The following is a 27,939-nucleotide window of genomic DNA, read 5'->3' as shown; positions in this document are numbered from 1 at the left end:
TCTTACCATCTTCACACCACAACACCAAGCCTGATTGATTGAACAGAAGACTCTCAGCGATGGCGCCCCAACCTCACTCCTTTCTTTTGCACTTGGTGGGATCCGGAAAGTTCAGCGACTTCACTCTCATTTGCAAGGATCGCGAGTTCAAGCTTCACCAGGTGATCGTTTGCCCTCAGTCGCCTGTTATCAGCGCTGCGCTTCACAGCGGCTTTGAGGTACGTGATCACTAACCCATCCACCGGCTCTCGCTGACTCTCCGAGTAGGAAACAACATCAAAGGTCGTCAATGTCAATGAATTCGATGTTGCGACCGTTCAGAGCATGGTCACATTCCTCTACACCGGAGACTACGAACTCGCTCCCGAAACCGAGAAGCCTGTTCAGGTCAAAGACCGCGATAAAAAGAGTGAGGATGACGAAGTCCATGGCGACGAAGACAAAATGTCAGAAGATTCGTTCGCGTCGTCTGAAGAGACAGAGGACAAGACTGCCGAAAAGATAATATCCCACCTTCGCGTCAACGCAATCGCGGACTACTACAACATCGCAAAGCTGGGCAAGCTTTCGAATTCAAAGATCGAGGCCATTCTCCGGGACGATTTGAACTTTTTGATCATTCCTCAGGTCATCCAGGAGATGTCCATCTCAAACAGAGACGCAGATCTCCGCTCGCTCATCGCCTCGGCTACGGCCAAGTACATCGAAGAACTCACCTCGTCGCAAGTCCTTCGGGCTCTCGACCTTGAACACAATCTCGCGATTGAGATACTTGAGGCCTGCGGTCGGCGGATCCAAAAGCTCGTGGAAGACGTGAGCACTGCTAGAGAATTACGACAAGTCCAAGAGCGAGTCAGAACCCTCTCCATTGCGAAGATCAGCAGCGCCATCGACCTCTTGAAGAAAACCAGTAGATGCCGCCATTGCAACAATTTATTCGGGTGCTACATCGAGGAGCCCGCTAGCGTCCTTACCGGGGTATCTGCCTACGTTCTTCGTTGCGAAAGCTGTGGCTGTCGCCATTCATGATGTGAGTCTCGAGAGGCCCTTATCCCCTGGCGCAGTGGGAATAAGGTGACTAACATAATCAAGCAGGTCACCCCGGATGTCCAGCGAGCCCCAGGTCTTGATGAGATACTCAAGATGCTCTAGATAGTAGATGGTGAAGCCCAGAAATTGGTATTCGATGTCATGGTGTGGATGGCAGTGTGCAAGCTTGTTGGTAGATACTTTCAATTCAGTCGGCACATCACATTGTTGTTCTGTGACTCTCCAACTGTTCTTCTATGTTACCAGTCCAGAAATATAGTATCTCTGACAGCAGACCAGCAACATCCTATTCAGATCTACTACAGTTAACGACATGTCTCCCAAATTCCGCCAAATCTCCAACGTCTTGCCCTGTGAGATACCAATCAGAGTTATCCAACAGTGACTGGAAGTAGCCATAGTATTCATCCAATGGTATGTCGGTAGGGATCAGGTCGTCGCTTGGCACGGTCCCTGTATTGACTGCTGAGGGTATACAGAGCTGCGACAAGTCATTGAAGTTTGAGGGATGGTGTTCGGCGTCTAGATTCAAGGCTAAACGGTCTTGTTCAATGCGGCTCGCGTCAGGTGCAGCCCTCGATAGGCCTGGATCTACCACTGGCTGTGTCATATCATCTGTTTCCTCGGTATTATTCACGGGCTCTGCAGGTTCATGGCCTCGACTACCATCAGCGGCCTGGCATACATGGTCATACGCAGGTTGCGAGCGATCGTGCAGGGGGAAAGCTGTACCCTCATTTGTTCGTAAATGTTCGGGCAAATGATGCAGGATATCATTGATCTCTTGGAGTCGTTCAACGGCGGTAGTGTTGTGGTTGTCGGCCAGGTACTGCAAACTCTCCATGGCCTCACCCAGTCCAGGCGATGGGTTGATCTTATCCTTATCTTCACAAGCAGAGTCGAAGACAGCTGTGAGAATCAAGACAAACGTCGCAGAAAAGATGGCATCGCAGTCAAAGAATCCAAAAATAGCTATCGATTGGTGGTTTAAGCCTTAATGCCAGCTCCAATGATACTCTGAGTTCTCTTACCTAAGAGATTCATTCTTCGTAGTTTTATGATAGTACGCACAATACGCCTAGCTGCATCAGTGCATGCTCGACAAAGCTGTGCCAACGAAGAGTTCCCCAGTTGCTCCAGGCCAGAACTCAATCCTGCAAGTATTAAATGTGCTACGTGTAGCATTACCGGACGTATTGTGAGTAAGGTGGCCTATGCCTGTCAGCTTCAACGCTGCTTGAGGCTTGAAGGATAATATGCTTGGCCGAATGAGCTTCCAGGAGGAAGCGACTTACTTGATATAGCATGAGCTGAAGAGAGGCAGTTGTTCTCACGGAAACATTCGCATTTGGTCCATGAGCTACCGTTGCTAGATTCTCTGGAATCTCGCTCGAAATATCATGCAGACATCTAATGATCTCTTTGACATCATGCACGAAAGAGTCTTGGTGCTGACGATTGGGGCTATAGAGGTCTAGTGATTCTCAGTCAGTCGAAAGCATCGCGTTGAGATAGATCTATTACCTATAAGGATGCGGCTTGTAACTCTCGCGATTCGAGCATTTGTGCGTATTGGTTGGGTGGAGCTGAAGCCCGGCTGGTCGGTGGGATACTCTAGCACGATGAAAGCGTCGTCAATACCATATGGGTGGCCCGTCGCTGCAGCCAACCGTCTAGTGATCGACATGTTAACAAAAGCTAGTAGAAGGAACAAGTGTGCGAGAGCATTACCTTTCTTGCATATAAATCGTCCACCATAGCCTACCGATGTGGGCTTTCTCCGACCGAAGTATTCGTGTTCCCTCCAGAGGACGGTGGTAACCGTGTGTGACTGCGAGCCGCAAGGCTATGCTGGTCTAAATGATCAGGTACAATACTCATGACTCAGGATAAAGACAGCTAAAGGCTTACATATATGTACGCTTCTTCCTTTCGGTTCATGGCTTGTAGGTAAACACCAAGCAGCGTCAATGTCTCAATCGCAACCCTCCCTTGAGCATGTTGCTCGCTAAGTGTTGGCAATTGTGCATGGACAAACTCAAATAAACTAGTTCCTAAATCCGTCTCGCCATTGCAAGCTAAGCTTTCTCCAGAAAGTAGCTTTCCAACTGCAAATATAATGCTCATGCGCAAAAACCATGGCGTAGGCGGGAGCTGGCCTTCTGGATCCCTATAGTAGAGCTCGATGTTGTCGGAGACCTCTCGCGAGTCAAAGTGACTTTGACTCTGACCGATGTACAGGCCGACAACCTCCAGGAGATGGTAGGCTTCTGATTCGCTGGGAAGAAGGGGTAGAGAGCCACTATGCGTGATGTAGGCTTGTCTTGGAGACGAGTTGTTATTGTTAGAGACGTGGCCGGTAGGGCGGGGAATATCGCGTCTATGTCGAGCATTACTGAGCAGGTTCTGGACCCTGAAGCCAAAAGTAGCGCTCGAGCTCAACGAAGAGTCGGTTTCTATTGCTGTACCATGAATTAGCACATGCGACTCCCTATCTCAAAGGTGAAACGCATACACCGGCCGGTCAATGGTATCGAGGTCCCCGGTCTGGTCGTAGATCTCGGAATCGGTGACGGCGCAACGGGAGGTGTGTCTTGCGGCTGTTGAGCGTCGTGGCCACTAGAAAAGGGACTTGGAACATCAACAGCATCGGGGACCCAGTCCTCCGTGTCTTGATTCCTTCCTTCATACTGAGCGAGGCGATTCTCGAGATCTTCAACGTGACTAGGAGAGTGTCAATACGGATGCACACAGCGACGCGTGAATGGAAAACCGCGAGGTGGCGCTTGCGTTACGGAGTAGACTTTTCTTTCTTGGCGAAGAGGAACACTGCACTGCAGTCCACGCTTGTGACAGTATTCACAAGGCACGGTCCCAGAGCATTTGACCTTCTTCTTCCGACATGTCAGGCATCTTGATATGCGTTTGTCAGGGAGGCACGGCTGGTTAACGAGTAGATTCACTCACGCCAATGACTTCTTGTTCTGTGTTTTTCTCACGCCCGAAATCCTGGGAGATCGAGACGATGTGGACATTGCTGCTGAGAACGGAAATGAGGAGTTTGGGTTCGGGAAGCGGACCCCGAAGATTCAAATAGAACCCATAGTCAGACTAGTAAATTGGCTTTGTTAGCTTCGGGAAGAGGGGGCCGATGCTAAGCTCGGGTTCGGGATCCATAATTTTAACGTATTGAGCCGATTACAGGTATGGCTGATAGAATGATGCTTAAAAGTAAACCACAGAGTTGGCCTCTTTTCAGATCCCAAGACTGACCATGCAACAGGCGAACAAGGGGCTTCAATCCTACAAAAAGGCTAGAGCTTACACGAGGCGTTAAATTTCTCGAGATTTCGGAATCCACTTTCCAATGTACCGGGTAACCAAGTCTTCCTCTAGCGTAATAGACACAGGGCCTTGAACGGTGAAGGGTATAGAACCAAATTTATCAGAGACAATATTGTGGATAGCGAAACGTGCATGATGAATGATAAGTATGTGCCGCACTCATGTTGGCCTTGGAGAACCAAACGCTGGGCTTTTCTATGTTCGGTGCGCCATCTCGAGCTTGTTAAACTGAGCTCGGTGCCCTAGACCGAGTATCGTTCTGGGCCAATTACCCCACGTTTCGGCGGACTCAGGACACGAAAGTTTATCCCTCAATCTGAGATTATCGGACGAGTGCCAAGCTATACCAGTATCAATATATAGTTCTAAACTATATCTTTCTGTAAGAAGACTGTTCTACAAGGCCAAACCTTCCCATTCAGATCTGGATATTGATATATGTTTTCAGCTGCGCCAATCAACCTATACCCCTGTCTCTCATACCAGGCCTGAGTGGGAATCTAGATCCATAATTAGCATTCCTTATAGGTGGCTACTTGATACCAGGCACTTACCTTGAAAGCTCCTCCATAGACAGCTATAGCGAATTCCTCATTCGCCTGATCTTCTTGGTGCACCGTGTCTAATAGGAGATGTCTAGCGTTGAGGGGCTCCTCCGTGGCCACACGTTCAGCGATTTTCATAGCAGCTCCGCCGACACCCAGGCCTTGAAGTCTGTAAGATACGTAAAGACTCTTGACCCAGTATGCGTCAGATTTGGGGAAGTCTAGTTCAAGCTTTTCTGCATAGTCTGAGATATGGGTGTCGAGAGCGACGTGCCCAACCGGAAGGAACTTTGCGTCAGTGGGAACGTGTGGTTTTCCGAGTAGCGTCTTGCTCGAGTCGAGGAGTTCTTCTGTCTCCTACAAAGCATAAGTAAAAAAGTTGGATTGGCTTCATATACTGAACCTACCTTGGGATAAGCCTCAGTATGCATCTTGAGGTATTTCTCACGCTGTGGCTCGTCCTGCGGAAAGATCTGAAAAGAGACTTAGAACGATAATGCAATATAGTGGTGTGAGATGGGACTTACAATCCAGTAAACGCATTTCGTCCCGTTGATATGTCCATCTTTCCACTCAGTCGGGACAGTTGACGCTTGCCAGCCACAAATTATGCGCTGCTCAACCATGCGCCTCACATGTTCAGGGGAGTTTGGATCCCATGGGATAAGAGTGACGGTCGGTTTCGCCATTTCAAGATCGTTTGTTTGATGGCTTTCTTGTTAAGAGCTAAACAATGCGGGTCCTATAACTTTAAGTATCTCGGAGCCTCAGCCTTTCAAAGGGGTTACAGCTGCTGAGTGAAGTATAAGAAACTAGCTATGCTTAGTATCCAGCGTTAAAGTAATTCCTATACGCAGGGTAAAGAATTTACCGCCCGAAGGGCTGTGCTATTTCAAGAGGTACCTTATCAAGGCACACTTTAGTAAAGACACGTAAGCACAGTTAGCTAGGCGGTCGGCGTTGTAGGTACCCCACAACTTCGTATAGCCGTTGTGACCACGCCCTAATGTCAATGACGCCCTAGTGTAAAGAATAGAGGGGCTGTGACCACGCCCTTAGGCAGATAAGAACCGAGATAAGAATGATTAAAAGCAATGTTTATATTGCTTAGATGCCCACATTGCGACAGCGGATGCCAGGGATAGATTCAGGGAAAGATTAATTTGCCACAAACACCCTGTAAATCATTTCAACCTCAGCCAGACATGTTCAAACGGGAGGGAGACCCTCAAAACCAGTGACCTCCCATAGCCAACCATTAACATCATCAAGATCCGCACCAATATTCGTATGCCCATCAAGCAAACTAGCAACGTTGAGTATCTGGTTCGGCGATATTCCCTGCTCTCCCAGAACAGAAATGCAGTCGTTATCTTGGCCTTGAAGCTGAGGCACGATATCTCGCTGTTCAATCAGGTGCAACATATCATGCAGACGCTCAAGTTCCTGGCGCCGAAACCGTGCAGGCAGATTTCCACCTGCGATCAAAGCGTCGAGAATATTTCTTGTTAGCTCAAAAGAAGACTCGCCGGCTGAGTCTGGGAAGGGCTGGATGGCGGATATAAGTGCAAGGACGAAGCCAGCTGAAAATGCATGGTCGAGATCAAAGGGGAGAAAGAGTTCTTCGATACGTTAGCTGGTTGCTCCTTGTCAGATGAAAGAGAATGTACCAAGAAGATCCTGTGACTGAAGTGTTGTCAAGATACGAAGCGATTTATGGGCTGAGTCGTAACAGGTTCTAACTAGAGCTTTGACAGGCTCAACAATCTCGCAGTTGGTATTGTTATCGTGCCTGCTCATTTCCAGCTTGTCTCTGAGAATACACATGAGAAGCGGCCTTGTAGCAAGAACGATGCACTGGATTGGCTGTAATTAGCCTACATCCTAATTGAATGGAATGTTCCACGACTGACCTGATGGTAGCATAGATTCAAGGTTGCAGAGACGCGTGATAGTGGACTTTGGTTGTCCAGCTTCAGATCAGGCGCTGAGTTTAGCTCAACTCCAAGCGCAGCGAGTTCCCTCAAAATCGTCATGGTGTTTTTCGGGAACGAGACGTCTAATTTCCCGTCGATTCCGTATATAGCTAGCCTATGCGTCAGCGCTCTTCGATCATGCGGTCCTTGCTGAGGATAACATACTATTCAGTACTTTGGTCTTGAGCCTTGATAGCTTGATATGCATCTCCAATGAGCTTGATCTTCGAGGCGTTGTCTGATCTCCTGGGATCGGCACGGATATATCGCTGTCTTGAATAGAACTTGGAGCGCCCATCAAGGATGAGAATTTGCGATCGAGGATGTAGAGTGTCCACCATGCATTGCGATATCGCCTAACTTCAGGATCGTCGGCGGATTCTCCAGCAATATCACGGTGTAGACCTTGGCTAAGCGCTATCCTGAGACCCATTCCAAGCTAGACAGTATTGTTCAGTATCGTCTGCGATTTCCTGGACAGTGTATACTTACATAGACGTACGCGCTGTTGCGGTGATCGACAGCTTGGAGATATAAAGCAAGACCGCAGCATACTTCGATCGACAGAATTGGATCTATGTACAGTCCGTATGTATCTGGGAATAGCTCCATGGCTTTCATGAAGTACTCACTCCCCGGTGAACCAGCCTTGGACATACCGCGGGTGAGCAGTCCCTTCCCCAGAGCCATGATGAGGAAGTACTGGACATACCACATCCTGTTCCCAGCGGTCACCAGCGGTGGGCCATCACTGTATAATGAATGAAGAGCTGGCATGAACTTTTGCTCGTCGAATAGGTGGTAGGTTTGGACGATGTGAAACTTGACGGTGTTGGTGAGATAAAGGGCGTAGTCCAGGGAAGGCAGGCCTTCGATGTTGACAACAAGATCAGTCTGCTTCATACTCGGTAGCTCGATGTTGAAAGCAACACCATCGTGATTCAGTGGAACCTCGGGTGAGAATTCATGGCCCACATACTAAGATCTGTATTAGCATGCACACAGCGACTTGTTTTGCTTGGATAGTTACTTCTCGTATCATGCCCATTACATGGTGACTATACGCCCATGTAGACGAAGGGCCTAGAAAGCCTGCACAAATTAGTTTTCAGGATCGGCTGGGGTATAGATCAGCATACGTTTCCTGCCTTGGTGGTCCACGACAAACTTAGACGACGGTGTCAGTAGAGGATTGGTCATTTGTGGTAGGCCATCGTCAGCATTCGTTCTTGGGCCGGGTGCTGTAGCCGTTATATCTTGAGCAGATTTGTCAGCAAACTTCAAGTAGAATGATAACAGTTCTCACTTGTATTAGTATCCGCAGAGGTTTTGTTCCTCTTCTGTTTTTGCGCCTCATCCCAATCCTCTGCCTTTCGCTTCAGATCATTGAGTAAGCTACGATTAGTCTCAGCATAGCCACTTTTGTAAGCTGGAAACATCCATTTACTTCTCGGATACGACAACCTTGCGATCCTCCTGCTCAAACACGCAGTCTGTCGAGCGACGCGTACAATTGGCGCAGGGACAGGTGCCTGAGCAACGAACCTTTCGCTCGCGACATTGCAGACATCTTCGAAGAGTTATTTATGTTAGCGATTGCTTCACTGCTTTCGGCTAGGTATAAATGGTCAATGAAGCGAGAGCTACTCACGCGACTGTCTTGTTGCGCTTCCCCGACGGTGGAGGCGTAGATTGCGGGTTCATTCCAACGTCTGTATTGGATGCTGTTATTTCTTCATTTACTCTCTGTTGTTCATCACTTGCGGTGTAGGGTAATTAAATAGGGTTTATATGTCAAGTCTCCGATGAGGTCGATGGAAGCAAAAGTCCGTTTTGGAGATATGTCGAAGCAAGCTACTGTTAGTACCAATGCTAAAAGCTGTCGGAGAATCATATAGCCGGAACCCGATGTCAGCACACCCTACCCTGTATCTAGAAAAATTGCATTCACTATTAATATAATAGTCTGATAGGTTCCTAACATTTATGCTGTAATTAAATCCGGTTTAATGTAAGCCAGTTGTCGGATATATGTTGTAAAGGGTTATTTGCAGGCGATAATTTTCCTTGAACATAGGGACAAAAGTTAAGAAAGCTTGATTCTTTGATTTGATGGCTACCACGGAATAAACTCGTGAATCACAATTCTAAAAGTCAAATGTTCGTATCCTGTTATATCCCACACAATATATGACGTGGTAAATACGCAGCCATTCAGAAAGAATACAGCCAAGGGAGGCCTACCATTCAAGACTCCCCGCTTCTTATCACGGCAGTGCTTTAAACAAGTACCTAGCCTTTCCTTTTGAATCGAAGGAACTTGGGGACGTCAGCTCATCGCACTCCTTTTTATATGTATCGTTTGTTGTACCTCGCGAATACTACTTCAGCATCCTGAAGTGCCCAACATGGATCTTGTTATCGGCACTCAATTGAACGAACGGGTGATCTACCAAGCGACAAAGAGTATTTTTAATGGTCAATACGCTAAACTGCGAGACCGTGGGGCTGTAAGAGCATCGATTAACAACAATCTACGAAAGGGGAGCTTAGTGCAGCAAGTTGTAACTCAACACGGCTTTGACGTTGTATCTCGGGAAGTGTTGAAGCTCCTTTCGGACAAGGTTTATGAGTCGACCCCGATTGCTCGCCAACGCTTTCCTGATCTATTTGAGCCTTCGACGGCCCAGACTACTGCCAGGACGCAACTAGAAGCAGAAGCGACTAGGACCGAGCAAGCCGCGCGTAAGGGCATTGAAGAAACCCACTCGGATGACAGTCAGGATGTTCACGACTTACAAGCAGCCACCACAGCAGTACATGGTACGTCTTGTCCCTTCAAGGCTATTGATACTAACTGAGACTGGCCAGATGCTAGCGATAGCACTGCAAGCGACATTGCTGGCAGTTCACTGTTATTCCCAGTCTATCTGCCGTTCCCTACGGAGCATCTCCTTATGGAGAAATTTCAAAAAGTCTTGGAAACTGCCTGTTACGAATACGGAGTAAGGGAACTCTCGAGTGTCATGCAACACCGCGACTGGGACTGCCCTGAGTCAGTAGAGCTTAATCAGTGGGCAGAGCTCCTCGGACATGAGGGAAACCTAAAACGGCAGGGAACCGGTAAGGCACTGAAAGAATTACTGCGATCAATTGCACAAATCAGACATACAGCTGTTCATCGTCTACGCACCAACTCAAGAGGACTAGAACAGTTTCTCGCCGACGCAGAAGACCTTGCTAGAATTCTGGGAGACAATATATATACACAAGTTATCTCGCAAATGAGGTTAGATGCTAAGTCAACACTCAGAGAGCTTGCGCAGAACAAGCAATTTATTCAGCTGCAGCTGGAAGAGGGTCGAGAAGAGATAGCGAAGCAGCGCGCCGAACTCGATCAGAAAGAGCAGGAGAATTTGCGCCGCATGGAAAGGGAGGATAAAAGGTATCGTGCTATAGCGGGAAAAAGACTGCAACAGGCTCTTAATCTCGTGGGAAATTTTGCGATAGCACCGGAGAGCGAGAATATGGCGCTGGACGGTATGGGCGGCGACGATGTCTACCCTGTTTCTGATGACGACAGCAACTTGGATCACGCAGAGCAATTCGAAGACTGCAGTGAATCATGATTGTCAGGTAGAATACTAAGAGCTCTACAACGTATATCTGAATCCTTCTCGACCCTCGCATAGGTACTTCCCTCGATCTGCCTGTCTGTTATTATGACGGAGCATAAGCATTGTTAGCGCAGCGACTACAACCGCTGCAACATTGATGGCCATGACAGCGACGAGTCCAGGGATGTAGTTTGGTGCATCTTGTTGGCCTGGACCGCTGTTAGATGTGATATGTCAAGGGAAGGGTTGCCAACTTACGGAATACCATGCTGGAATAAATCCCACCAACACCACTCATGCTGATGAGGAAGCCAGTGGATACAGCACGTCGGGCATCACCGACAATGTTATTGGCCTGCCACGCCAGTGTCGTCACAACTAGGCCATTAGCGCCAGCGACGCCGAGAAACGTGCCGACATAGCGAGGTGTTGGTGAACTGAGAAAGCCAGTCATGCATAGCCCAATGATGCCAATCAGGCCTTGGAAGATGACGAACGGACCTCGCAGTCTTGTCTTATCAGCAAGCCACGAGATACCCATTGCTTCAATGACAGCAAACAGTGCTGGAGGTGTACTCAGAATGAACGAAAGCTCAAGTGAGTATCCAAGACCACCTCGTAGGATGATAGGCAGGAAGAACAAGAAGGCATATACTCCAACAGCACCGGCCATATACATAAGCGAATATGCCCAGGGCTTCCAGTCAGCAGCTGTCTGGCCAATGATTTTCATGGTCACTTTCTCTCGTTCTTCGGGGCCACGGTCTTCAGCGAGGCGTTCTTTGACGAAGGCACGTTCTTCGGGGGTGAGGAATGTGTTTTTGTCGGAGTCGGGAAAGTCGACGATGATGAACCATGAGCCGATGCCGGCGACGACTGTGATGGCACCTTCGACGATGAAGATCCAACGCCATCTACAACAATCAGCTCCTAGACCATCAGTGAATGGACAGGCATACTTACCCTTTGTAGTGATGAGTCTTGGAAATCTGGATCAGGCCGTATGCGAGAATGTTGGCGAACGCTGACAGCGCAGAAGCTGTCAAGAAGAAACCTGCCATGCGCTTCTGTACCTCATATCTCTTGTACCAGGAAGACACAAGATAAACACAGCCTTTCTGATTGTCAGTTCCATGGCTACTTGGGATGAGGAATTTGCATAGGCACCTGGAAAGAAACCAGCCTCGAAAACGCCAAGAAGAGCTCTCAGTACAGCGAGGCCAGCCCAGTTATTCAAGAAGCCAATGCCAAGCGACACCAAGCCCCAGGCAAAAGCCAGAAAGGCAAGCCAATTGGCTGCACCGAGCTTGTGAATGAAGGCATTGCTGGGGATCTCGAAAATGATGTACCCGATGAAGAAGACCATCAAGACAATAGATACGCGATTGTCAACAGCGAGGTCGAGGTCTTCATCCATGCCGGAGATGCGAGCGACCGCGATGTTGGATCGGTCGACAAGGGCGATTGTGTAAAGGCATCCGAGGATAGGTAGGAGTCGAGTATCAATTTTTCGAAGGACGCGCTTCTCGAATTTGGTGTCGTGAGCTGATTGGACATTGTCCTTGGTTTCAATCTGTTCTAGGTCATGTTTTTCCTCGTGAGACATGTCAATCTCTGGGTGAACGGTGCTGTTGGCCATTGCTATAGTGAAGAAGTGCTACTGGCGGGAGTGAGCTCATGCAGGTCTCGATTGAATCCGGGGAAGTCTGGGGTTATGTTTATACATGTGCATTCCGGGCCAAGATCGCCAATGACCCATGTCTCATTTGATAGCTTTCTGGTTTGAGAAGGGAAACGTGAAGGATGGAGGATCTGCAACCGCTAACCACAGCCGATGACGGCGATGGCCATCGGCTATGGTAATTCCCGGGGACATGTCCGTCAGAGAACAAGCGGGGTTAAGCTTGAATCGATTTAGCGTGGTGAGTCTGCGGGGTAGACTGCATCCTTCACCCCGGGCCCACTGTTGGATGGCAATCCCCAGATTCTACCAGGCGGGGAAGAGGAGGCATGCATTTTCTGGAGTGTGATAAGTTACTCAATATCATTGGGGGCAATGGATGAGAGTAGTAATCGACAACTGGCCAGGAGGACGCCCAATCATGGCAGGAAGAGAGGCACGGCGTGTGAGCGTTGCAATCGGCGAAGAACAAAGTGCGATGGATCTGTCACTGGGGTACCATGCTCTGCTTGCAGGAAGAGTGGCCATCATGAGCAGTGTGCATTGATCCAGTCTAAACGCCGAAGGTATGATCTTATCCCTCTGCAGCGAGATGATACTGATCTTCGTTGTGTAGAGGTCCCGATGGACGATACACGCTGTTGCCTGACATCGAGTCGTGTAGCAGTTCAGGCAGTCCCAGCGTCGCCCCAAACAATGAGGATGAATCCATGGGGTTGGCCACTGAAGATCCTCCGACAGAAGGAGAACAGAACAATAGACCGGTGCAACAATTGAGCGATTCAACTATCGCAAAGCCTTCTTCTGACCAGCATGCGAGTCCTAATGCTCAACCAAGCGTTGTTGGTGAAAGCTGGTATGCCTCATATGTCATGAGGGGTTACACACCTGGCCACAATAGTGTTCATCGCCCAATCGGCGAGTGTAACGAAACGGTTCAGAGTGTAACCCGCGACACGAGAAGAGAGAGCTTCTGCAGTCGGCCATCCTTGCCTCTCGAAAAGACGGGCCTCGCTGACCTTCCATCACCGGACTTAGTAGACCGCCTCATCAAGGTCTACTTCGACAGATTTCACGCCTTTTGCCCGATACTTGGGAAGAAGTACTTGCTTTCATCTCTTGATGACGGAGCCATGTCTGGTACCCTACTCCGAAGTGTCCTCTTCGTTGCATCGTTACACTGTAATCCAGAGGTATTGCATCTCATGGGCTACAGCACTCGATGGGATGCCAACAATGCTCTGTACAACAAAGCGAGCGCAGCCTTCGACGCAGATCGGGAATCGAGTCGAACACATATGATACTGTCGTCGTACCTGCTTCACTACTGGTTTGGAAGTCCAACGGCTTATCGCGATTGCCACTGGTGGCTTGCAGCTGCGATACGGTCCGCGCAGTGTACAGGCTACCATAGGAGTACAAAAAATAGCAAGATGTCGCCTGAGGAAAGGTCACGGTGGAAGTGTATCTGGTGGTGCCTTTATGTGAGTAAATATTCAATGATGGCCAGCATTTGCTCACTAATCAGGTTCGGGATCGTCAAATCGCTATCTCTACTGGTACGCCTATGGTGATCAACGACGAAGATCATGATGTCGAAGAACTTATCGAGGAAGACTTTCCGGAAGAAGCTCCAGAGACTGTCCAGTACATCATATCGCAGGTTAAGTTGAGTAAAGCTAGTAAGATCTTCCATGCCCCCAAGCCTGATTGCTGGCCATGGGAAATACTAAAGGAATAGTGGCTCGATTGTACTTCTCCCACTGCTCACCTTCCCGTCTGTCTCTCTGTAAGGAAGCTCATGTTCTCCATGAAGCCATGAGAGATATCCAGTCGACACTGCAAGCCTGGTATGAGTCGTCTCAGGGCTTGAACTTCTCCAACGGTAACCATCATCTAAGCTTAACACTGAAAGTTTGCTATCAGTGCGTATCAAGCTCCTATTCGCCAAACATGAAGCTGATTTCATTAGTTACTATTTGATCAACCTCAGCCAGAGGCTGCAAAGACAGTGCAACGCATCCAAGGAGGTAAAGCCCGTGCTTGACGCGGCAGCACAAATCTTCAGCCTCGTGGAGAACTCGTTGCTCTTTTGGACACCGGAGCACTTTCCCATGATATAGTAAGTTTCTCAAAGTGCTCTTGTTACAAGAGGCTTACAATGATTCCAGTGTCTCTGCTCTCTTCTCTGCGATGATGGCTCTTGCAGTTGATGTCAAAACCTCAGCGCCCAAAAGTGATCAGATCTTTGTCAAGATCCGGCCTGGATTACTGGCTCTCAAACAGTTTGAGTCAGTCTATATCCTGGCGCGATGGATTAAGAACTTCTTCATGGATATACTGAACCGTCCACCTCCTACAGACACGGAAGAAGCGCAGAGGCCGCCTACGAACTCAAATGGCTACGACGTAGATGGCGGGGGAACAGGCACAGAGATGAGGACTAGCAGCACGGATCAAGTCTACGACATCCAGAGAAACACTGCATCAGCTGGCCAAGCCACACATGACGCGACAGGTTTTGAAGACTCCAATTTTGCATTTGACCAGAGTTCAGGATTTGAGGGAGGCGGGTTTTGGCCGACATACTTGGCAAACGGTGTCTTCTCGGGTGTTCAGTCAAGTGATGACATGGAGTTTCCGCACCCAGACTCATTCCAGTATCAAGCGATGTACTTTCTGGCCGATCTCGGAATAGCAAGCACTGAGCCTATGGATTAACAAACGTGTTGTGAGACTTTATTGTAATCTTGGCGTATCTAGTCTTCATCTCTGGCTGGAACGCACAAACTCCATATTCTTGGCATACTGTTAAGACTAGTTGGTGTCTTGAGCAAGTGCGGGGATCTGAGGTTTACTAACCTATGATTTGCCATAACATGGGCTGAAGGGATTTAGCTAGACCCAATAGTCCGTTCTCCTACTCCAAAAATGGAAATTGGATCCCCGGGAATGGTATTGTCCATAGCCGAATGCTCATTGTCCACTTCTGCGATCTGCATTCCATAGCCGATGGCACCATCCCCGGCTCAACTCGGAACCTCGGTGGGGAGTCAGATGAGAGATTGAAGTAGAGTAAATAAGAGAATCAAAATGGAAAAGATTCTAATACACAATTGCTATTCAAATTGATTGCCTGTCTGTTAGTTATACCCCTCGATCAACTCTCTCTTTCTTATTAAGACTTGCTGTGATCTACCAAAGCTGTCATGTGGGCTCTGGGCAGATCGTTACGCCGGATAGTACATGTTGGGCGACGTCCAACGTCTTCTCGGACTCGATTACCAGCTCAGTACCTTCGGTCAGTTTCGATTACATCAAAAACAGATAGTTCAGGATCAACGCAATGGCAGACAAGTAGCACAGGTAAGCCCTTCATTACATTCATAGACCAAAGACTGACTTCACCCAGGGCTATACGTACTGGGGTTGGCGGCATTAACAGTCGGCATGGCTGGAGCGCTGAGTGTCAACAGCCTCCCAACAAAGAGGCAGCTGTCATCAACACAATCACTGTTTGACACCCCCGAGATTCAACATGACTTGTCGGCATCAAATATTGAAGGTGCTTGTAGAGAATTCGCCGCTATCTTGGGTCCTGAGAACGTCTCAACAGAACGTACAGACCTCATTACCCATTCCGGCTCAGACTATCAGTCGTATGCCTGGACTGAAGAGTCAGCCATCCTTTCACAAGTCATCCTCTACCCTGAGACTACAGAACAGGTCTCAGAGCTTATGAAAGTATGCTTCCGACGTCGGTTGCCAGTCACGCCATATTCAGGAGGGACATCGATTGAAGGGCAGTACATACCCCATTTGCAGGGTATATGTATCGATTTTGGTCGAATGAACAACATTGTAGAGCTGAACAAGTATGACCTCGACTGCGTTGTGCAACCCGGTATTGGTTGGATGGACCTAAATGAGGAGTTAGCGGCCCATGGTCTGTTCTTCCCCCCAGACCCTGGTCCCGGCGCCATGATTGGAGGAATGGTCGGCACAGGATGCTCTGGAACAAACGCTGCGGCTTATGGGACCATGAAAGATTGGGTCCTATCACTCACGGTGGTTCTCGCCGATGGCACGATTATCAAGACCAGGCAGAGGGCGAGAAAGTCAAGCGCAGGCTATGACCTGACGAGGACCTTTATCGGCAGCGAGGGAACCCTTGGCCTCGTCACGGAAGCTACACTCAAGCTGGCAGTCAAGCCACCCTGTGAGGCCGTGGCCGTGTGCACATTTCCAACCCTACGAGACGCGGCCTCGGCAGTTCGAGAGGTGCTATCCAATGGTCTCCAGGTTGCAGCTGTTGAGATCCTTGATGAAGTACAGATGAAGAGCATCAATGATTCTGCTTTAACGAGATTGAAGTGGAAAGAAGAACCAACCCTGTTCTTCAAGTTCACCGGGAGCGATGAGTTCATCGTGGATCATCTTGCCAAACAAGTTGGAAGTATCACGAAGCAAAACCGCAGCACGGCATATAAATTCGCCTCCGACGAGACGGAACGAAACGAATTATGGTCCGCAAGGAAGAATGCCCTCTGGAGCATGCTCGCCATGAGAAAGTCACCAACTGACAAAGTCTGGACTACTGATGTAGCTGTACCTTTAAGCAGGCTTCCTGACATCATAGAGTTCGCTAAGGCCGATATCGAGAAATCGGGCTTGCTCGGATCAGTCGTTGGGCACGTTGGTGACGGGAACTTCCATACACTACTATTATTTCCCGAGGAGAAGCGTCATATCGCCGAAGAGGTCGTCCACCGAATGGTTGATAAAGCCATTGAGATGAAAGGTACAGCGACGGGCGAGCATGGCATCGGACTTGTGAAGAGGGACTACTTGGAGAAGGAACTCGGTAAAGAAGCTGTGGATACGATGCGATCGGTAAGCTTTCTTGGACTGTCGAGGGTGATATGATACTAACTCGAGGGCATAGATGAAGAATGCATTTGACCCATTGTGCATACTGAATTGTGACAAGGTGATACGTATGCAGGCAGCATAAGTCAAACGAATGATTTATAGTCACACAGGACATAGAAAGAAATGTGATAGAAGAACATAAAGTGCAAGTAGAGCTAGAGCTTATCCAATACAGGGAGTTAGCGTTATATAACAATCTTGCCGTGTGCTATCTAAGTTGACCCATTCGTCGACTTTGATGAAGGCGCATTCTCAACCATTTCTACAGCAGCCAAGCATTTCGCTGCAGCGCCCGCGATCAACCCTGAATCTTGCTGGCACAGCATGAACCGCACACCCAATGTATGAATAGCCCAGTCGTGAATATCAGGCGTACCATAGATACCCGCAAGACCCATAACCTTTCCATACTTCCTGCATGCTTTGCTCACCCGCATCAAAGCCTGGCGAAATCTGTCGCTGCGAAAATCGGCAGGGGCACCAAGCTCGATAGCCAAGTCATTGGACCCAATTAGCACAACGTCGACTCCATCCACGGCGGCGATCTCCTCTACTCTTTGGACGGCCCCCTCGTTCTCTATCATGACGAACACTGTTGACGCGTGCTCGTTGGTCTCTCGGATCACATCGGCTTGAGGGTAGGACTTGAGGGATAGTGCGGGTAGTTGGCCGGTGATTGAGCGACAGCCTTGAGGAGGATATTTCGAGATGGCCACGGCTGCCTTTGCTTCATCTGGGTGGAGTGTGTGTCAGTAGAACAGATAAACCATCCAGATAACATGTTGCTCACCCGAGTTTTGTACATGAGGAAAGATTATTCCCATGGCACCTGCGTCGAGGACTTTCTGGATGAATCCGTTGCCGCACTGATGTGGCACTCGTACAAATGGCGTTATACCGAGAGCAAGTCCAGCACCACAAAGCTTGCCAGCGTCGTCGAGAGAAAGTGTCGAATGTTCCAGATCGATGAAAAGACTATCGAAGCCTGCGTTCTTGGCCAGTTGCACTACTTGAGGGTTTGTGACGAGTCGTACACCGAGGGCCTGGAGGTTTACATCATCAGCACTGAGCGGGATACGTATTACTCTACATTATCCAGGGAACCCATGATAAACCATGAAGAGCACATTCCGTTATGCTGTAAGTAGGGGTAGTCGGGGATGCATTCATACCTTGCACAGCTGCCCAGTGGCAGCCCTTGTCTTGAGGGTATTCCGGCAAGCGAGCATTTTTCTTAGACTGAAATGTAAACTGTATCAAACCTGAGCGCCTGGCCTACAAGTAGATTAGATATCGGTGGGCTTCCTACGTTTGCTTTATCTAGATGGTCAGTCTGCCCTGTGTTCGTAGTCTCTAAACGACCTTCGGAGACCACTCTCCGGCTCGGTGACTACTCCCCGAACATCGGATACGGCCCTCGGCAATCGTTGGCACAGTGGAAAATGCCTTGGTGTCGAGCTTATCATGCCCATCATCCATAGAGATACTGATGTGCAGGTCACATCGCGCGCACCAAAAGAAACCTACTTCCGTCCGCCAATCAGTGTTTCTACCAGCTGCCTCAGATTACGCCAAAGTCACAGATTTGAAAGACTCTATACGATGGTCGTCCCTATTCTCTAATCCCATCAAGCCATGCCTGAGTAGGTAGTAAGCTCCTTTGTAACGAGTCGCTGTACCAAGACTGGCATCCATACCGGGCTCAAAGGTATCACAAAACGGATCGCCTCCGAAGTCAAGCCAAAGGGCAATGATTGGTATCTGATGCGTAGGTATCCATATATGGATCATGCGCCCATTTGTCTCTTTGTTGGTGTTGAGGTGATTATGTATCTCCTTCGCAACCCCGATGCCAGAGAAAGCTTGAGCGCAACTAGATAAGCCACAAAAGCACGATGCTGAAGCAAATAGATGGTTCTTCGTTCTCTAATACCTAGAATCAATCATAGCTTTTATCGCTTAAACTTCTTGAGAACATTCTTCCACAGTCCACCTTCCCAATGCACTTCCTCCGGTTTCTCCGTCTCCTCCCACTCTCGTCTCCCTGTGCTGAGGTCTACGTCTGAAGCAGACCAGAAAGTCGTCTGTTTTGAGATCTTCCACCAAACAATATTGAAAACGAAGAGCACAGTGCCGAGATACTTGAGGACAAAGATGTCAGGCTTGAAGTGTGGAATGAAAGCATCATAGCCTTGAGAATCCTAGTTAGCGACTGTTATTGTTGCCTGGGCGAACGGAGGGTGCTCACCATTGAAGATAATAACCAGGAGTGAGATGAATAACGAAAAGTATGAGCCATAGGGCTGTAGGAACCCAACATAGGGCAGATCAGCTGCGGCAATGCCTTGCGCTTTCAAGGCTTGGCGGAAACGGATGTGAGAAATTAGGATAGCAACCCAATTGAGAACAGCAAAAACCGTCACCAGGCTGACAAAGTAGCTAAAAACAGTCGAAGAAGACTTGCTGGCGTTCATGTACCCCAAACAGATGAACAAAGACGTAATACCGACAGCGAATATCGGGTTACCGTTTTCGCGCGCTTTGGCAAAGATTCGAGGCGCCTGGCCGTCTTTGGCGAGGCCATAGAGAGACCTAGAGGCGCAGTAGATGTCTAGTCACATTAGTTCAAGCACATGGACACGGCGAGTGACGAGTTGGCATACCTGAGCTTGCGGCACTTAGAGTAAACACCAACAGGCATCCGTTGATGATGTCGGCGAATATGGGGACACCACCTAGAGTCACTGCAACGACGAAGGGAGAAGCGGCTAGAAGGGGCAGTTAGCCAACCGATCGATCGAAATCCTATAGACTTCTTACCTCCACTCGTCCTTTGCTTAGTGGCGCCGATAAGTTGCTCATTATTATAGGGAACGGCCATGCCGAGTACCAAGACGCCCAGGATATAGAAACAGGCGATTCTCCAAAAGGTCTGCTTGACGGCTCGAGGGACGTTCTTCCGTGGGTTTGGGGTCTCGCCGAAAGTCATGCCTACGACTTCAGTACCCTATCCAGCTAATTAGTATGCGTCGCGTCAAGTTTCAAGTCTACGTACCGTGAAGCCGAAGCACGCTTGGCAACAGCAGGCCCAGAAACCGAGGAATCTTCCCTTGGGCCCCTCGAGCAAGTATTCAGCAAACGCTCCAGGGTCTTGCCAGTATCGAAAGCCGGATCGATGGTGGTTCGGACCGCCACCCATGGCAACCACGAAAGTGGTGATTATCAGAGTCGTCATGATGAGGATCTTGGCAAAGCCAAGCCAGAACTCGGTTTCGCCAAAACTGTTGACGTGGAGAATCTAGAGCCTTGTTAGATACAAAGGAAGGACTTTGGCTGAGGCTTCAGGCTGCTCACGTTGATAGTTACAATAGCAACTCCGAAAATGGTGATCCAGATGGCCACGTTCAGATCTGGTCTCCAGTACTGAATAACCAGCCCAGCAGCCGTAAGGTTTGTCGGCGTGGCTATGATGTACTTGAAGAAGTAGTTCCAACCAGTTGCGAAACTGAAGCATGTCAGTGCGGAAGTTGCCACAAGAAAGGTCGTCTTACCCAAGGGCCGGATCAACCATACGTGTCGCATAGCCTCCAAATCCCTTATTCATGGGAAGAAAAGTCGCCATCTCTCCAATGGCAGTCATGACGAAGAAAACCGTGATTCCTACAAGGATGTATGCAATCAAGAGACTGCCTGGCCCACCTCTGGACAAAGCACTGCCTGTACCAATAACAAGTCCTGTGCCAATTGCACAAGCAATCGAGAACATGAAGACCTGGTGCGGCTTGAAGTCCCTCCGTAGTTCGTTAGGCTGAGTAATTTCACCCTGTGCTTGGGATTCAACCACACCAAGGTCGTTGGTCTCCTCTTTCTCAAGTGATTCTCTCATTGTAAAGTAGGCCTTGTAGTGTCTTCCGGTTGTTAAGTTGCTGATTAGTGAAAGCTGTCGATGCGTTCGACATGCTGGTCTTTATCAACAAAGATTCGACTCCAGACCAACCCCTTTTATCCTAGTAGCAACCACTAAACCTTATCATGGCTCGGTCCCGCTCACCGAAGGGGGAGCTTGTCAGGCTATCTTACCCATTCTTACCCCATGATCATTTCTACTCCATGATACCCCACAAAGCTACCCAAAAGTGGCTCCAAGTCTGGGGTCGAGTAAGGTGACAAAAAGAGGCTCGATAACATTCGAAATATGTGGCAAAAGTGGACACGAGGTTTTTACCCCGCAACGATAAACCTAGGGAGATAAGGCCCTTGTCCAGTGCCGAGACTTCGGAGAGTGCTCTCCGGAGCGTTGGGCCGGTAAACTTGTAATCGTCTGCAGCATAACTGGAAATACGTGCTGTCTAGACCACACAATCTTTTCGGAGTATCGGACTAATATCTGAATACCGAGGCACGTCCTGTGGCTTCTTGTTGTCACGGCCATTCATCAACAGCCCCGGCTATCAGAGGCTAAGCCACAAACAAGGCCAACAAGCCAACGCCCAAATGTATGTCGTTGTCGGAGCTGGAGCAGTCGGATTGACTACTGTGCTGGCACTAGAGACAGTACCCTTCTAGCAACGTGGTATTTCTCCCTAGAAATATCCTACAAGACTCTACTTCCACATACACATTAGCCTGGGCTGGCGGAGACTGGATCTTTGATGCAACTGGCAAAGGCCCAGAGGCGTAGTATGACAGACGGGGTACAGGTCAATTGATACAGCCGAAAACTTGTACCAATGTGCAGATTCAAATGGGAAGTTATGGCCTTGCAGAACAGTCTTGTCACAGAAGAATATAGTTCGAATAGTGTATTAGTACTGCCCTAAGGTTGTTACTGTCCCAGCCTGAAGCATTTAAAGAGCTGCCCTTGTCTGCATGCCCAGCCCGGTCTTCTCACGTATGCTCTCATCTATTGATTCCGCCACTCTCTTGATGTTACTCTGGTTGAGGCCTGAAATATTAATTCGGCCGTTGGGAGGAAGATAGATATGATGCTGGTCGATGAGTTTCTGGCACTGTTGAGGACTAAGGTCCAGGTATCTATCGGGGATTAGCACAGGTCTTCAACGTTGAACATAGATGCCACTTACGAGAAGAGCCCATTCTCTCTCAAAATATGGTCCCAATCTCCCGGTGTCTGGTAAAAGTCAGTTCTTAGACCTCCATCGATCATGTTGTTGACCAACCTTCAAGACTTGAGTCAATCTGTGATGCAATTGTTTGCGGAGATCCTTCAGCCGATGCTGCATCGCGCACAGCTCTTCAACCCTGCGAAGTGTCTTCGTTAGCATCCATTTGCTCTACTTGGTCTTGCCACAGGACAAGGGCTTACCACTCAGTAGTGAGCTGATCAGATTCCAATACCATAGTGGCCAAGCGGCTACCATATGCAGGAGAAGACGAAAACTCCCAGCGTATTAAGCATCGGAGTCGATCTTGAACCACTGCTGCTGTCTCGGGGCTTGAGCATACAGCATGTAGGGCACCGCATCGTTCGCCATACAAAGCAAAGTTCTTAGAGAACGATTGGCATACAAACATGTCAAGGCCCAAGGTGGCGAAATGCCTGATTGCATAAGCATCCTCCTCAATGCCATCACCCAATCCTTGATACGCAATGTCAAAAAAGACAAAGTGACAGTATTCTTTCAGCACCGCACCAAGTTCTTTCCACTGTTCTCTCGTGGGGTCGGCACCTGTAGGGTTATGACAACAGGCTTGCAGGATGAAGACGCTTCGGGGGGGTGCAGTTAGCGCTGCTGAGATGATGGAGGAGAAGTCGATGGTTCGTGTCTGGAAGTCGAAGTATGGGTATTCAATCACTTCAAGGCCGACGAGTTCGAACATTGGCTTATAGTTACCCCAGGTAGGGGTGCCGATGTAGACTTGTGGACGGGGAGAGATGGATTGGCTCAGGGCTAGAGCAGCGAGGTGGTTGGCTCCCGTACCAGAGATGGTCTGAACTGACGCGATCTGGGAACTGTTAGCGAGCTGTTGTCAGTACTGCAAGGGGTGAGGACTTACGCTGCCAGACTGCAGGAGCTCGCAGTCTTGTCCGAACAAAAGACGGGCAGCATGGTTCAAGAACCGCTGGTTTCCTATTGTGATCTCATACTATCATAGTATTAGATGTGACGAGAAAAATATGTCCAGAAAGCAAACTCACGTCATGACCAGGATCATTCTCAGTCAAGATTGTCTTTGCCTAAAGTTACAAACGCGAGTCAGTGCTCATCCCCCTCACTCCATTACATCGTGTATACCTTTGCGACAGAGCCGAGCTGACTGTAGAGGCCACTTTCGTTTCTGTAGATACCAACGCCAAGATCAACCCTATCGGGGGACGTATCCTGGTCGGCCGCACGCTTTAGAAAGTACATGGGGTCATCGGGACCCTTTCGAAATGAGGAGAACATGTTGAGGGATGTGTAGAGTGCTAGTATCGGGTAAAGCTATGGTGAAAAGAACGGTCAAGGGTATACGCCACGCATGCTTTTAAGTCGATAAGAAACAATAGGATTGGATTTGACTGGACGAATATAGAGAATCGGAGAGGTAACACCGAGATTTGGCATTGTAACCGCAATGGCCGAGGTGGTTGCTCGGTGGGCTATACCGAGCGCATCCCTGGAACTTTGCTCGGTTGGCCTCGCCGAGTCAAGAAAATTTCTATCAGCAGCCACAATCTACTAAGCGCCGATGGAGAACCTTCGGATCGAGTTGGCCTACACCCATAGCACCATAAGTGAGTGTCAGTAAATTGCTTTTCGGGGAAACAATTCATTCTCGGCACGGTTCTGCAAGGCTCATTCGTATCCCGATTTGTCGCATCTACACCAGGACTTTCGATCAAATGAGAAGAGTCGAATTCTCTAGGAATAACGCAGTCAAGTAACAATGAATTGAGGCAGTTAGACCTAAGTACTCCATATAATTACAAGATGTTGATAACCAAGATTAATTATAGCCTCGTTGATTACGGTCTCTACTTTCTATCCCCTTGCAGCCTTGAGTTCTGCAGCATACCAATTCTGAATCGCCCTAACATCATAACTTAAAGCAACTGTATCAAACACATCCAAATGCTCCTTACATAAAGCTCCAGAGTTCGACAACCGAGCCACCCACTTTCCGTGCTTTCTAGCAGCTTCCACGATCTTGTCAATGGCATCTAGAAACTCGGGCTCATCACCCTTGGCCGGGACATAGCCGAGGAGAGAGAAAGCCAGATCATTGGGCCCGATAAAGACCATATCTTGACTGGAGTTAGCTCTGAACACATGGTGGGGAATTTGTTGGTGGCTTACCAACGCCTGGCACAGCACAGATAGCGTCGACGTTATCGACTCCTTGCCGCGATTCAATCTGGACGCACACAATAGTCGTCTCATTGGCCGTCTTGACATATGTCGCAATATCGACGTTGTGAGCAAACCCCGCAAATGGTGATCCTTGTCCCCGGAGACCTTGCGGTGGAAATTTGGAGTACTTTACTACCTCACTTGCTTCTTCGGCAGTGTTAACTTGAGGTAGAATGATACCACTAGAGATATCAGTAGGAAGAATCAGTGGTTCAGTATGCGAGCAACTTACTGTGCACCACTGTCAAGAGCTCTCTTGATAAGGTCAGGGTGGGTCATTCTTAGACGGACAAGAGGCGAGACACCGGCGGCGGCAATGGCAGCGGTGGCGTCATGCATCGAGTCATCGCTAATATGACCGTGTTCGCAATCAATGATGACAGCCTGGAGAAAGCGTCAGGGAATATGATCCAAGCATGAATCGGCTAAACGGATGGGTAGGAAGCTTACATCAATTCCAGTGGAAGCAACAATCTGAGCTGTCCGGAGAGACGGTAGCCCCAAAAAGGTCATGATGGGTTTTCCATTGGTGTGTAGTGCATTCAACATGCGTAGTTGCGGGTTGCGCACTGGGGCAGTGATTGTTGATGCTCGTACCATGGTGAGAAGTGTGGTGTGAAGTGTTAATTGGGCAGAAGGGGGATTATTTCTCGAACACCAAATTTTTAACTGAACGGAAGAATACTACAATTCGATTACGTTCAGTATTGGTACTTATCAGGGAATATTAACGCTGTACAACTGGTTTTCCTACAGAGTGGACAAATCAGCTATTTCGGGGCGTGGGGCCGAGTTCCCTTTCGCGTCTGCCCCGAAAGCTGATGCCGAGGGACCGAGCTAACGCTAGGTCAGGGTCGCTATGGCAAAAGACTCCTCGTGATGAACTGTGAAATGTAATGGGCTCGTGGTGAAACATGCAGGTGTTGATCTTTGCAAATATTGCTCCTAGGTCTGTGGCCTTGCCATGTTTTTTTTTTTTGAGAGGTGCAGAAACCTCGGTGACTTTAAATTTAGATTTAAACCTTGATTCATTGAATAGTTTCGGATGTCACAGATAAAACAATATTACTTTATGAGTATGATTAGCTAGACTCTCCATATGCAAGAACACCGTAACCAACGCAGAAGGACTCAATCAGAGTAGATGGTTTGTCACTGCTACAGGCGATTTATTCAAGTTATCAGGGCAATTTTCGGCTACATGAGACTTCATTCTGCTATCTGAGCTATACGACTTCTCCCTTCACGACCCGGTCTTGGCCCAAACCCTATTCCCCAGTGTCACTCCAGATCACATTCCACAAGGATACTAACCAATCTCTCAGTGTGAGAACAGTCTGGGTTCGGTACCGTCGGCCTCAGTCTCAGCCAGAATCTTCTTATTGGCTCTAGTCAAGTCCCACTTCAAAAACAGACAGGTAAGGCCGCTCAGTGTCGCAAAGACAATTAACAAAATCATCGCCATAAGATATCGAGGTTCATCCTGGTCGCGAAAAAAGTACGGGCTCATGATATTTCCAAGCTGTGCGATAACGTTGATCATGCTCGTAGCGACCGCCTTCTTTTCTGGTGTCTGGTTGAGAACGCCTGCAGCCCATGAGTACACGAGCCCATTGGCAGCGAAGCAGCCAGTAACATATAAGAATGATGCCACATATCGCGCCGGCCCGTTGAGTGTTGAGACGGAGATGACGAAGCCAACTACCGAAATACCCATAGGGATGGCAATGTGGTAGGACCGTTCGTTTCTCTTGTCGCTTGACCAGGAGATGAACAGGGACGCGATGGCACCAATGAGGAATGGCGGTGCTGTGCACAGAAGGGTAATGGTACGAGAACCAAGACCGAAGCCACTGACGATAGAAGGGTAAAAGTAATTGAAGCCGTAGGCGGCATGGTTGCAGATAAGCATAAAGATCTTGGCGTAGAGTCAGTATTGACGAAGGTATAGGGAACTGTTCAAGGTAACTTACGAAAACCCATGTCCGGTAGTCAGTCACAGCTCGCTTGAATCCCCACCAGACAGAACGATTGCTCTCTTGCGGAATGCGGTCCATGGCAATCCGCTGATTAGCAACTCGAAGCTCTTCCTCATTGAAGAGCCATTTCTGACTTCCAGTATTAGACTCGGGAAAGTCGGGGAGGAGAACGACGGCGCATAGGGCAAGCAGGAAGTTGACAGATCCGATGATGATGTAAAGCCACTGTGACAAATCTTGTTAGCATCATTACCCCACTGATACGTAGTTCAACATACCCTCCAGCCTGCAAGACCTCGAACCTGATCAAGGTTTGAAAAGACACCAGCCGCAATGAGACCAGAGAAGGCTGTTGCAACGACAAGACCAGAGTATAGAATTGCCATACGCAGACCGAGCTCACCGCGCGTATACCAGCAAGACAGAAGAAAGAAGACTCCAGGAAAGAATGGAGCTTCTGCGATACCGAGGAGACATCGAACGGTGATGAGATGGCCGAAGTTATCGGCGGCGGCGGTGCTGGCGGAAACAGCAGACCAGACGCAGGCCCAGATGGGGAGGTATATCGAAGGACGAACGCGAGTAAGGATCATGTTGCTAGGGATCTGCATGACCATGTATCTGTTGTTCCGGAGTCAGTTCTGAGTTGAGCAGTAGGTTTGGTAGATGTACGAACCCAACGTTCAGGATCGAGACAGCTGTGCTGAACTGGGCTCCAGTAAGGTTGAGATCCGTCTCAATACCGTTCAACTTGGCCTGACTATTCTTCAGATTAGCTCAAGTCAGATCCACTGCAACGAAAACACCTACGCGATGGCAGTTCGATCGAGATAATTAAAAAGATACAACAACCAGATAATCGGCATCAACGTAAAGTCCAGCTTACGAACAATACGTCGAGACGTCTGCTTGAACTGCTCATCCTCAATGGGATGATCATCGGTCTGTGCCTTGGCCAGCTTGATACTGGGTTCCTTTTGCCCAAGACCCTCGTCATGGAAGGAATCGGGCTTGGAGTTAACAGTGTCTGCCATTGTAACAGCAAGAAGTATAGTGTATGAGTAATAGAGTCTGTTGAGGATAAGAAGCTCAAGCCCAATGTGAGAGAAATCTAGATCCCTAAGGGCTCCTTCATATACCTTTTCCCGCAACTGTCCACCCTTGGAAGAAGATCCTTTGGGGTTTTTCTCTTTTCGGCTCAGGATCTGGGGTTTGGATCCGGGGTAAGAGAGCGAGCCAATCGCATGGCGGCCGAGGATATTACACTCCACGCCATTTTAGCTTCGCTCTTCGTCCGACCAGCATCAGAAGCGGTAGCGACTTGACTGGTTTCCCCGCACTCTTCCCCGGATAACAGCAATTGTGCGGGGGATGACGGGGTCTAGACTCTCGGTGCTCATCAGCATGAGGAGATCGTAGATTGCGACTTGCTCGTAGCTTTTGGTTGTCAAAGAAGCTG

General features: G+C 48.8%; 12 protein-coding genes across 12 annotated transcripts; 4 read left to right on the top strand and 8 right to left on the bottom strand.

Moving 5' to 3' along the window:
- Positions 1-59: 59 nt before the first annotated feature.
- On the top strand, positions 60-1,029 carry FOIG_15614 (uncharacterized protein; the record flags this gene model as incomplete). Its single annotated transcript, XM_031216996.1, has 2 exons — positions 60-218; positions 268-1,029. 2 exons carry the CDS (start codon positions 60-62, stop codon positions 1,027-1,029), a joined length of 921 nt encoding a protein of 306 aa, XP_031053300.1.
- A 249-nt stretch (positions 1,030-1,278) lies between these two features.
- FOIG_15613 (uncharacterized protein) lies at positions 1,279-5,629 on the bottom strand (the record flags this gene model as incomplete). Its single annotated transcript, XM_031216995.1, has 12 exons — positions 1,279-2,022; positions 2,082-2,262; positions 2,346-2,524; positions 2,575-2,723; positions 2,782-2,906; positions 2,962-3,512; positions 3,566-3,774; positions 3,846-3,884; positions 4,864-4,895; positions 4,950-5,297; positions 5,348-5,413; positions 5,468-5,629. The coding sequence occupies 12 exons, from the start codon at positions 5,627-5,629 to the stop codon at positions 1,337-1,339; spliced, it is 2,727 nt and encodes a 908-aa protein (XP_031053299.1). The 3' UTR covers positions 1,279-1,336.
- Positions 5,630-6,013: 384 nt separating this feature from the next.
- Positions 6,014-8,721, bottom strand: FOIG_15612 (uncharacterized protein). Its single transcript, XM_031216994.1, has 10 exons — positions 8,568-8,721; positions 8,364-8,486; positions 8,223-8,311; positions 8,056-8,172; positions 7,947-8,008; positions 7,409-7,894; positions 7,082-7,355; positions 6,854-7,026; positions 6,611-6,797; positions 6,014-6,562 (listed from the first exon to the last, which is right to left on the bottom strand). The coding sequence occupies exons 1-10, from the start codon at positions 8,618-8,620 to the stop codon at positions 6,150-6,152; spliced, it is 1,977 nt and encodes a 658-aa protein (XP_031053298.1). The 5' UTR covers positions 8,621-8,721; the 3' UTR covers positions 6,014-6,149.
- Positions 8,722-9,324: 603 nt separating this feature from the next.
- FOIG_15611 (uncharacterized protein) lies at positions 9,325-10,545 on the top strand (the record flags this gene model as incomplete). Its single annotated transcript, XM_031216993.1, has 2 exons — positions 9,325-9,739; positions 9,788-10,545. The coding sequence occupies 2 exons, from the start codon at positions 9,325-9,327 to the stop codon at positions 10,543-10,545; spliced, it is 1,173 nt and encodes a 390-aa protein (XP_031053297.1).
- FOIG_15610 (uncharacterized protein) lies at positions 10,270-12,328 on the bottom strand. The gene is made up of 4 exons (XM_031216992.1): positions 11,701-12,328; positions 11,497-11,647; positions 10,792-11,447; positions 10,270-10,742 (listed from the first exon to the last, which is right to left on the bottom strand). Exons 1-4 carry the CDS (start codon positions 12,170-12,172, stop codon positions 10,570-10,572), a joined length of 1,452 nt encoding a protein of 483 aa, XP_031053296.1. The 5' UTR covers positions 12,173-12,328; the 3' UTR covers positions 10,270-10,569.
- Positions 12,329-12,527: 199 nt separating this feature from the next.
- On the top strand, positions 12,528-15,488 carry FOIG_15609 (uncharacterized protein). The gene is made up of 6 exons (XM_031216991.1): positions 12,528-12,780; positions 12,831-13,698; positions 13,743-13,896; positions 13,956-14,139; positions 14,187-14,336; positions 14,386-15,488. Exons 1-6 carry the CDS (start codon positions 12,590-12,592, stop codon positions 14,933-14,935), a joined length of 2,097 nt encoding a protein of 698 aa, XP_031053295.1. The 5' UTR covers positions 12,528-12,589; the 3' UTR covers positions 14,936-15,488.
- A 176-nt stretch (positions 15,489-15,664) lies between these two features.
- Positions 15,665-17,228, top strand: FOIG_15608 (D-lactate dehydrogenase (cytochrome); the record flags this gene model as incomplete). Its single annotated transcript, XM_031216990.1, has 2 exons — positions 15,665-17,107; positions 17,160-17,228. The coding sequence occupies 2 exons, from the start codon at positions 15,665-15,667 to the stop codon at positions 17,226-17,228; spliced, it is 1,512 nt and encodes a 503-aa protein (XP_031053294.1).
- Positions 17,229-17,358: 130 nt separating this feature from the next.
- On the bottom strand, positions 17,359-18,375 carry FOIG_15607 (uncharacterized protein; the record flags this gene model as incomplete). The annotated part of the gene is made up of 3 exons (XM_031216989.1): positions 17,359-17,879; positions 17,937-18,189; positions 18,319-18,375. The coding sequence occupies 3 exons, from the start codon at positions 18,373-18,375 to the stop codon at positions 17,359-17,361; spliced, it is 831 nt and encodes a 276-aa protein (XP_031053293.1).
- Positions 18,376-19,098: 723 nt separating this feature from the next.
- On the bottom strand, positions 19,099-21,032 carry FOIG_15606 (uncharacterized protein; the record flags this gene model as incomplete). The annotated part of the gene is made up of 7 exons (XM_031216988.1): positions 19,099-19,337; positions 19,395-19,757; positions 19,810-19,914; positions 19,967-20,153; positions 20,202-20,444; positions 20,501-20,651; positions 20,698-21,032. 7 exons carry the CDS (start codon positions 21,030-21,032, stop codon positions 19,099-19,101), a joined length of 1,623 nt encoding a protein of 540 aa, XP_031053292.1.
- A 961-nt stretch (positions 21,033-21,993) lies between these two features.
- On the bottom strand, positions 21,994-23,556 carry FOIG_15605 (uncharacterized protein; the record flags this gene model as incomplete). The annotated part of the gene is made up of 7 exons (XM_031216987.1): positions 21,994-22,180; positions 22,231-22,277; positions 22,327-22,408; positions 22,473-23,113; positions 23,165-23,254; positions 23,307-23,345; positions 23,404-23,556. The coding sequence occupies 7 exons, from the start codon at positions 23,554-23,556 to the stop codon at positions 21,994-21,996; spliced, it is 1,239 nt and encodes a 412-aa protein (XP_031053291.1).
- A 576-nt stretch (positions 23,557-24,132) lies between these two features.
- FOIG_15604 (2,4-dihydroxyhept-2-ene-1,7-dioic acid aldolase) lies at positions 24,133-25,101 on the bottom strand (the record flags this gene model as incomplete). Its single annotated transcript, XM_031216986.1, has 4 exons — positions 24,133-24,395; positions 24,448-24,683; positions 24,734-24,885; positions 24,952-25,101. The coding sequence occupies 4 exons, from the start codon at positions 25,099-25,101 to the stop codon at positions 24,133-24,135; spliced, it is 801 nt and encodes a 266-aa protein (XP_031053290.1).
- A 721-nt stretch (positions 25,102-25,822) lies between these two features.
- FOIG_15603 (uncharacterized protein) lies at positions 25,823-27,514 on the bottom strand (the record flags this gene model as incomplete). Its single annotated transcript, XM_031216985.1, has 5 exons — positions 25,823-26,419; positions 26,475-26,705; positions 26,759-27,101; positions 27,157-27,240; positions 27,291-27,514. The coding sequence occupies 5 exons, from the start codon at positions 27,512-27,514 to the stop codon at positions 25,823-25,825; spliced, it is 1,479 nt and encodes a 492-aa protein (XP_031053289.1).
- Between the last annotated feature and the right edge of the window lie 425 nt (positions 27,515-27,939).

This window comes from Fusarium odoratissimum (assembly GCF_000260195.1).
Source record: "Fusarium odoratissimum NRRL 54006 unplaced genomic scaffold supercont1.55, whole genome shotgun sequence".
Lineage (NCBI taxonomy): Eukaryota > Fungi > Ascomycota > Sordariomycetes > Hypocreales > Nectriaceae > Fusarium > Fusarium odoratissimum.
The sequence above is the reverse complement of the archived record's forward strand: the minus strand, read 5'-3'. Positions and strand labels throughout refer to the sequence as shown.